At 38.1% G+C, this 9,984-nt stretch overlaps 2 protein-coding genes across 2 annotated transcripts in view; both read left to right on the top strand.

Annotated features, from left to right (window-relative positions):
* Nucleotides 1–3,431: 3,431 nt before the first annotated feature.
* rab44 (RAB44, member RAS oncogene family) overlaps nt 3,432–9,984 on the top strand; it is a 12,899-nt gene continuing 6,346 nt past the window's right edge. The window contains exons 1-5 of the mRNA XM_037679787.1: nt 3,432–4,187; nt 5,040–5,110; nt 6,641–6,714; nt 6,828–6,947; nt 7,025–7,106. Coding sequence (XP_037535715.1) covers nt 3,432–4,187; nt 5,040–5,110; nt 6,641–6,714; nt 6,828–6,947; nt 7,025–7,106 — 1,103 coding nt within the window. The remainder of the gene's footprint in view (nt 4,188–5,039; nt 5,111–6,640; nt 6,715–6,827; nt 6,948–7,024; nt 7,107–9,984) is intronic.
* Nucleotides 7,450–9,489, top strand: LOC119411779. Its single transcript, XM_037678704.1, has 2 exons — nt 7,450–7,777; nt 8,071–9,489. The coding sequence occupies exons 1-2, from the start codon at nt 7,558–7,560 to the stop codon at nt 8,985–8,987; spliced, it is 1,137 nt and encodes a 378-aa protein (XP_037534632.1). The 5' UTR covers nt 7,450–7,557; the 3' UTR covers nt 8,988–9,489.

Below are 9,984 nucleotides of genomic sequence, written 5' to 3'. Positions count from 1 at the left end.
CTTTGCATGATCAAGTGGAAATATCTGAGCTAACAATTCAGAGTACTCTTGAGCTTGAGACAATACAAAAATCATTGGAAAAAACAACAGTAAGCCAAGAAAAAATTAAGCAAGACACAGAGGGTGATATGACCTTACCTATGCCACAAGACAGCTCCATTTTAGCAATGCGTACACCTCGACAATCTTCTGTGGTCCACAGCACTGTGCCACAAAGCCATGCTGAGCCTGATCTGAAGATTTATGTTGCTAAATCTAAAAGTCCTCCTGAATATCCAGATAAACGCCAGTCTGATGTTAATGTTGCAATGTCTGGTGGATCTAGACATGCCACACCCGTGGATAAATCTGACAGTCCTCTGAGTAAAGAAGTAAAAATTTCTGATCATTCAGTTTTTGCTGTAGAAAAAGAACAGATTCTAGAAGGTCAGACAAACCCAATACAAGAGAGTCTACAGACTGAGTACTCATCTGACACTGTGACAGATGTTCATTCTGCATTCACAGACCTAAATGCTTCTTCAGACCTTCAACATCAAGACAAATCTTTAAAGACAGATGAGCAACCTGAAGGTAACTTCAACTTCAGTGGAAACAAAAGAAAACTAGATTTGAGTCGTAGAAATAATGGAAGACAGAATATCAAAGAATTAAGTGAATATTCTGAACATGATGATCTCCTGTCTGTTTCCCATGACACCTCCAAGTTTTTATTGCCTTCACCTGATCATTCTTCCAGGTTTCAGAGCTCTGTTGCAACAAAATTTTCTGAATCCAAAACACAGACTTTAATTTTTTGTAGTCAAGATCCTAAAGAGGATAGAACTGAAAGAGATCCCAACATTAATGATGAAACAGCTCATGGGTCAGTGAGCGCCATGCATCAATTTATAGATCAGTTTGTTGCTTTTCACAGCAATGATATTTTAGATGATGCTCCTTGGGAAATACAGAATGTAGAAAGTTATCCAACACAAATGCCTGAAAGTTTTCAAATTGATTATTCATCTAATGATTTTGCAGGTGACTCCACAAAAAATTATGAATTTATTTCTGAAAATGTTATTGACCATACCAAAATATCTGAACAAAAAGAGTTTCCTACAAAAGAAAACAAGGGTTATGATTCATATAATACCAATAAACCTCAACTCATTCACTTAGAAGAGGTTGATTCTACTTCACTACAAGTCCACAAGTTCAAAGACAGAGTAGAAGATGACATAAAACTCAGATCTGAACAAATATTTCAGGAGAAGGCTGGGTTCTCCTCTACAATGGAGGAGAACAAACACAATTTTCCACTCCTTCAGTCAAAATCTGTTTCTTTTAACTCACAGCCTGAAAATGATTCTTTGACTGTGCATGAACAAACCAACATGGATTTTCACAACAGTGGCAGCAGACGAAAACTGGGGTCAAGCCGTAGAAACAAAGGAAGACAAACATTCAAAGATTCTGTTACAGAAACATATGATAAATTCATACAAGAAGATGAAGAGAAAGCAAGTGACAACAAACTTAGTGCTACAATGTTAACAGTAGAGTCAACAGGCCAGAAAGAAGAAAATGTACACACTGGTGCTTTTGGTTGGACTTCTGAGTTAACTTCTGTTGGTTTACATTCAACCTCCAAGGCAGATGAAGAGGTAATTGACAAGTCATTGGTTCCAGATGGTGGTCTTTCCAGTGTATCTTCAATGACAGGTACAAAGAGTGGGAAAAAAGATGAAAGCACAGATCTGTCAATGCAGGATAGACGTTTCAAAGAAAACCTTTTAGTTTCAGAACCAGAAGTATGCCTTGTCTCATCAGAGAGAAATACAGACATAGACTTCAGCAGAAAAGAAACCAGTCCTGAGGTCCAGGTTAAAAAAGCATCACCAAACAGCAAAACCAATGAATCACCTCCACATACTGAGGATGGAGTTGAGAAAGTGCAAGAACATGAGACTGATCAAGAGCAAACTGAAGGCATGCTTCATATTCATGATGCAGCTGGAAAAGAGACAGATGATGCTGTAGAAATGTCTGATATAATGTCCAGAAACATTTTTTACTCAACAAAAAGTGCAGAAAAGGAAGAGGACACTGAAATGTTAAGGCGTTTGAATGATTCAGACTTTTCTGCCACACCAGAAAGAACCACAGAAGCATATTCATCACTGCATGATAATTTACCTACAAATGAGGAACAAGACAAGAGTACCCAGATATATAAAACTATAGAAACTCTCCATTCAGATGACATTGTGCTTAAAGAGCACCAGAGTCCAGAACAAATGCAAGAAATGCATCAAATTGAGTTCATGTCACGTACACAGAATAAGTCTTCTGTGCAAATATTGCAGCCAGATGCAAATGTTGCTTCACACTTCTATTCTCAGGGCAATTATCAAAGCAACAAAGATGAAACTCACTCAGGCCTCAAAACTGCAGGGAGCAGAAGGAAACTGGGGTCAAGCCGGAAGATTAAAGGAAGACAAAATGTCAAGTTTTCTGATGCCAAACAAGAACATAAAGAGGAAGATGTAGAAAATCCAGAGAATAATGAAGTATCACAAACGTTTGTAACAAAATCAATTCAGCAGGTAGAGTCAGAAGACTTCATATCTGTTGAGAAATTTGAAACAGTTAGTTCAGCTGAGGAAAAAAAGTCAGAAAAGCAGCTGGAAGAGAATGCATTTTTTTCACATGAAGATTTGGACAACAGAACAGTTTCAACATCAAATACTACTCAAAGCTTTGACAAAGATGACCATAATGAATCAAGAAAAGACACCAAAGAGAAACATGTACAACTTGTACAAGACCCATGTCATTTAAGTCAGTTTCCAGGATATGACACAAATAAAAAGGGCCTATTAGTGCAATCACCGGAAGTCTCTGTTTTGAAATATGCCTCAGATATGGAGAGTAGCCTATATCATGATGACATTATCATCCCTGAGCTGTGCAGTGTGAGTGTGCCTGGCCAAACTGATGACATTCAGCACCAAAATAGAGAAGCTGAGACACTGAAACTTGAAGTTCAGCTGCAACAGACTAACAAAGCGACCGCAACTGTGGATTGTGTTGCACCAGAAGACTGCAGCACAGAGGTGGCAAGCTCAAGGAATGTACAAGATCCTGAACCGGATGATGTGGGAGAAAAACACGTTCAAGAAATAAATGCTTCACCAGAGTCCATTTCTGCTTCAGAGGAGCCACCTGTGGACGAATCCTACAAAAGTGGAATATTCACAACAATGGATGTTGGTAACAGTCAACAAGAAAAAACTAGTTATATTTTTAGTGAAAATTGGGAAGTAAAATCTAAACAGAAGAAAAGAAAGTTAGGGTCTTCTCGCAGGACTCCAGTCAACAGAAAACAAAATGAAGAGGCTCACAACAAAGATGAAACAAACGCTGAAAGCAATACAGAAGATGGGATGAAGAGTCTAGACAAGCTGAAGGTTGTGGAGGAGCTTCCTTCAACTGCAGTAGAAAGTGAAAATGTTCAACTTTTGCATGGTGCTTTAGTGCATCAAGAAGCTGATGAAGCCAAAGCTACAGATTCTGTCGAGCACAGGCACATCCAAAAGACTGAAGAACAAAAACCAGGGAACACAAGCGAAGGGATTCACAGTCAAGCTGTAGAAGTAAAAAGTGCAAGCCCAGATTTCAGCTCAACCAGCAGAAGAAAAATGGGCTCCACCTGCATGAATCTTGGATCAAGAAGCAAAAGAGAAAACATGGATCAAGAGGCGGAGTTGGAGATTGACGCAACAAAGTCTGAAACTACCGGAGAATTAACAAGCGAGAGTGTCTCAGAAATCAAGGAAGAAAAACTGCAAGTTCAGCCACAATCCCGAAAGAGTGACTCTGATCAAAGAAAAGTGTTTCAAACAGTAGCAAGCAGTCAGGTTGGTGAGGCTTTACTAAAACCTCTGGTTGAAGAAACACCTGAAGAAAGTCCAGGTTCTCAGAGCCAGAATGACCATGTGTTGGAACCAGCACCAGGAGGGAGGAGAAAGAAATTTGGATCTAATCGGAAACCACGCTTACAACAAACAAATAAAGACCAAAATGAAAGTGAGGATGGACTGACAAATGCACAAAATGAAAATGATGCTGGAGAAACCACAGAAGAGGATGCAGCTGAACAGCAAACGGATAAATCACCTGACCTGGATAAAATAACAGAGGTAAGAATTAATCTCACTTTCTCTATCTTGTGGAGATCTTTTTATATTTGGCTCACATTTTGTTCATACGTGTATTTAACTTACTTAGCATACATTTCTTCTTGATTTAACCAAGAATTCCTCAATATTAGAAAGTTTATGTTTATGTTTCATTTTTGACAAGAAAAGATGTCTCTGACTTTATAGTATTTGTGACAACCTAAAGTTTCCTATCATACTTTTAGGCAGGACATACTGAACCAGGAGTTTCTTCAAAACTATATATAGTTTAAATAAGAAATAAATGCATATCAAGAAAAACATAAAATGAAAACAATAATTTTTATGTGAAAATAGCCTCATAAAATGCTATTTTACCTCATTTTACTTTGTAATTTTTTTTTTTATAAGAAGAAAACAAACTTTCAACTCAAGAGCAACTCCAAACTGTACAGAGGGATGTCCCTTTTTTGTTTTATAAAACTAATTGCATGAACATTTTGTGCTCTTTAACTGATGCAAAAGATTATTTGTGGACACAGTGAGCCACAGTCCGTCTACGTCAAGCGCTGCTTCTCTTTTATATAAAACATCTTGCTCATGAGTTGTATGATTGTACCAAGAAAATTCTGAGGCAATACACTGAAATGAGGAACATGTGGTCAACGCAACTTGTTTCACACAGCAGAAAGGAGAACATGTATCTGCTTTCCAAAGAAACATGCACATGCTTTAAATGAGATCAGGTATTAATGATCTTCAAAAAAATAAAACAAATATTTTGGTTATTAAACTATGCCATGAATGCAGAAAATCAAATGTGGTCAGATCAAGATTAAGTTTAGTAGCTAAATCCTATTTTTGCCTCTGCAGGTTGATGAAGATGGTGAAAAAGCATCAGCCATCAGCATCTCAGTAACTAAAGAGTTTGCAAAGCCACTGAGGTAAGATATGGACCGATTACTTACAGAAACAAAAACGCTGCATCATCCAAGGTTGTTGGATAAATAAAGAACAAGTACAGTTAGCACAATAAACCTATGTGAAAGTGAACTAGAAGGAAAGAAACAGTACAAATTCACCACTTTTCAGGACAATTAAACACCCATTAACACTCTGTTAACTGAAGTGGATGCTTTATTGTAAATATTTTGAACGCAGCAGTGATAATTACCTCTAAACTGAGTCACAACAGAAAGTATTTTATTTCTAGTATGTTATAGTTTATTTTACTTCCTGAATCCTCAGTGTTGGTTTGGTGTGGATCTTTACAACAAATAAAAATTTTAAATATTTTTCTTCAAATTTTAACCACGTGCCCAAAATAAGAACAAGTTTAACCTGAGCAGACTAGAATATGATGCAAAATATTTTGATGCATATAAACCAATGACCACACAGAAGAAGAAGAAGAAAGAAGAATACAGTATAAATGTTGTAATGCTCAATAATCCAGGTAGATAAATCTAACAGGGTTGAGTCAGATGCCCTGAACAGATTCTTCTTTGTCTGAATGGACTGAAAAAGTATTTTGGATAAAAGACAAAACGTCCAGAGGACCTGACTCAGCCTTGTTAGAATATAGTATTAAATTTAAATGAATGTTTACAAGAGAATAAAGAATTGCTTTTATTTTTGGCCTATTTTTCTCTCTGGGGCAGAGACTGTGTTTCCGAGCAGCGTTTGCACCTTTAACTGTGCAATGACTCAAAAATAACTTGAAGTGTGAGCAGTGCAGTGAGAAACAAAAAACGTTTCTATTCAGCTCTGAATACAAAACTGAAAAAAAAACACAGTTGAACACACTTTGCTGCTCAAGTTCTTTGTTCTCAAACACGTGACACACGTGGCATAGATTTTAAACAAATTTAAAAGTGAAGGAGTTTGTCCTTTTTATCTGTGTTGTTTAGAAAGATGAGGTCAGATTCTTTGTTCATCCATTTCATGCTCAAAGAGATTAATTTGTTGAATTATTTATTGAAATGTTTACAAGTAATGTTCTGCATTTAGTTTGTTTTTGAGCTCATACACGTTTTCAGGGACAACAAATAAAAAAACACCATGGTGCATCTATTTATTAATATGCTTCACCCATGCCAAATAAGCTAATACAATAAACAATAAACTTTCATAAGCAGTATGGTTTATCATGGGATAGGATTTGTTTTGGGAAAATATTTAGATACTTATGAGAGATTTATTTGGATTCATTTTTGGCAACAGAAAGGACTCAGGATTAGTGAACTAATGAAGTCTCTGGATGCCATTCTTGTCCTGCATGTGTCTCTTCTGTTCTGTAACATTTTAATATGTTCATCTGTTTTTTTTAATCCTGGTTTAGTTCTATTCTTTGACAGACAATGGAAGCGTCTTGAAATGGAAACATGAATTAATGTACAATCAACATTATTTTTATTTCTGTCTGTCAGATAACGTTTGTCACGCATGATCTGAAAAATGTTTTTGTTTCACAGTGAGGCAACTCCCAGAAAATTGTATCCTGATGAAAACCGCTGGGGTCAAGAGAGTGAAAGGCAGCTCTCTTTTGGTAAATAATATTTACACATTGATCAGCAAACTATTTTGGTTTTACACCCAGAAAAACAACAATTAGAAATGTATAATATGAACAGGAATGTGTTTTCTTTATCATGTCTGCAGGGACCGACAGATCCAACGGTTACAACGTGGTGCTGGTTGGAGAGAGTTGTGTGGGAAAGTCCTCCTTCCTGAAAAGAGCTCAAAGTGGGAAGTTTGCTTTAGACATACCTGCCTCCGTTGGTAAGATTGTGATCTTTTGGATCGTTCCTATCAGTGTGTCAGTATACTGAGTTACATCACCCTAATATGATTTGCAGGCCTGGACTCCTGCAAGTGGACTGTGGTGGTAGATGGAAAACCTGTGGTGCTACATTTATGGGATACAGCAGGTCAAGAAAGGTGAGCTTCACACTCGTTTCAGTTTTAAAAGGAAATGAATTAGGGTGAGAATTAGTTGTAATGGACTGAGGAACTGGGGCCTTGTATGCCTCTCCGTTATCATAAAGAAGGAGGTCAGGCAAAAGGTGAAGCTCTCGATTTAATGAACTGTTTAAATTCTAAACCCCACCCATGGTCCTGAGATGTGGGTCTTGGCCTAAAGAAGAGATATTTGATACAAGTGGCTAAAATGAGTTTCCACTGTAAACTGGTTCGGCCTTACAGAATATGGGGGAGCTCAGAGTAGAGCTTTTGCTCCTCCATATCGGTCTTTTGCACGTGACGTCACGCCTATGCTGGGCGCCATGTTGGGGGGATTACCGTCGTGAGCAGTACTGATAGCAGCGTAGCTTTTCCGAGTTAGCTTCAGTTCTTTTTCCACCTTAAGCCGAGTGTGCTTTTAAATTCAAAAATGGCTCGTTGGTGTTGCATAAAAGGCTGTTCGAGTAAAACAGGACACTTTGGCATAAAGTTTTTCAGGTTTCCCGTCTATAGAAAAGACCGTGGACAGCAAATGGAAGATCTAAGCAGGAGACGCAGGTTGGCCTGGGTTGCAGCTGTCAGGCGCAAGGAGATCACATTCAATCAGATATCAGCGAACATGCGTGTTTGTTCACTGCATTTTCATAAAGGTAAGCTGATTTTTTATTTAATGCTTTGTTTCTCTATTATTCTGTGATGCTACAGTTATCTATAAGTACTTTATTTATATCCTATTTATATACAAGACGTACTTAAATAAACGAATAATGAACTAGGTCTGAAAACAGAGCTAAGTCAGATTTAGACTAAAAATACTGTCTAAGTCTGAACTAAACCAGGGCTAAAATAGCAATAAGCCAGAACAACTAGCAGGATTTAAGATCTGTCTTGACATATCACAGCTGTCATCTGTCATTCATCTGTCATCTCTATGTGATTGCAGGTCAGCCAGCTTATGAGATGATGGAAAGTGATGCGGACTGGGCTCCATCTCTACGTCTGGGTCACACTGACGTTAAACCGACTGACGCAGCACGCTATGCAAGACGACGTAAACGAGACCAGCAACGTAACAGCACATCACAGGAAGCTGAGTTAGTGGCGCAGCAGGATGAAGACGTTTGTGGCCATCATGTCCTGGAGGAGGCTGATCTGTTTGCTGAGGTGCAGCTGGAATGCGTTTCAGATCCGACTGATGAATCTGAACAGATTGCTGAACAGGGGACTGTCATCCCTGAATGTGAAGCATGTGCCCTTAAGTCGGCAGAAATAAATAGACTCAGAGAAGAAAATGGAGAACTGAGGCAGCAGGTGAACAGAGTTAAGTTCAGTGATGGCTTTTTTTCCGAAGATGACAATGATAAAGTAAGACATTATACAGGACTGCCTAATCTTCAAACCTTCATGCAAATACTGTCACTGCTGGTTTCTGTCACAAACCCCAAAAAGACACTTCTCACACCATATCAAATGCTGCTTCTGACATGTATGCGGCTAAGACTCGATGTACCTGTTTATCTCCTTGCTGATCTGTTTTTTGTTTCACCTAGTACTGTCTACAGGGCTTTCAGCGATACTGTGTCACAATTATATACAATCCTGCAACCTTCTATTGTGTGGCCAGACAGAGACACATTGCGTAAAGTTATGCCACACGAGTTTGTGCATTCATTTGGAAATAAGGTTGCTGTGATTATTGATTGCTTTGAAATTTTTACAGAGAGACCATCTAATGTCAAAGCCCGGGCCCAGATGTTTTCAAGTTATAAGCACAACCACACCATGAAGTACCTGATAGGAATTACACCCAGAGGAGCCATCTGTTTTTTGTCCAAAGGATGGGGGGGGGCGTACAAGTGACAAGCATATCACACTTAATAGTGGATTTCTTGATAAATTGTTGCCAGGGGACATTGTTTTGGCTGACAGAGGTTTTGATATTCAAGAACATGTTGGGATGTTGTGTGCTGAGGTGAAACTCCCTGCTTTTACAAAAGGCATGTGTCAGCTAGATGCAAAAAACGTGGAGGAAACTAGAAAAATAGCACATCTGAGAATCCATGTTGAAAGGGTGATTGGAAATGTATGTCAAAAGTATAAGATCTTGTCAGGTACAATGCCAATCTCTCTGATACTGCCATGTGAGTGTGAGGATGTAACGCTTTTAGATAAAGTGGTTACAGTGTGTTGTGCATTTACAAATCTTTGCCCAACTGTAATTAAATAATGTGACAGTTACTGTAAATGATTTATGACACAATGAAATGAAATAAACATACAAAATGTTCAACTGTTGTCATAAGATTTACATCCACATATTGAATTTTGGTGGTTCTTAATTGTTACCTGTCGTGATGCAGAACAAAGGTTAAAAAAATGTAACATATCAAATATATCTTGCATAAAAATAAAATTACAAAAGCTTCTCATTTGTTCAAGCCATCTTTATTAAGCAAAGTATGTGCCTCACATCTTACTGGTGCATGAAGAACAAAACCATGTCTCTTCCTGTGCAGGTGCAAGCTGCAGACCCACACAACTGAAAGTCATGTGTGCATGACTCTCCTAAGCCCGCTATACAGGTGCAATGAGCACACAATATAGCCCCAGAAGAATTTAGGATTGCCCAAGGCTTGAGTGGTGCTTCTCGCAAGCGTTGGGAGTGCATCACCTAAAAAAACACACAAAATAGAGTAAAAATTACTTGTAATACAGACTTCAGAGTAAAATGTTCTAACATCATATACAATATATTAAGATTAATGTGTTGCTTTGAGATGTAAATTCATGTTCTGACTGAGATACACAACCTCCACTTATTCTAACCTCACATATTTGTGAAAATGTATGTGTATTT

Source organism: Nematolebias whitei, chromosome 7 (assembly GCF_014905685.2).
Source record: "Nematolebias whitei isolate Nwh7 chromosome 7, NemWhi1, whole genome shotgun sequence".
In the NCBI taxonomy this organism is placed as follows: Eukaryota; Metazoa; Chordata; class Actinopteri; order Cyprinodontiformes; family Rivulidae; genus Nematolebias; species Nematolebias whitei.
Note: the sequence above shows the minus strand (reverse complement) of the source record. Positions and strands in the feature narration are given on the sequence as shown.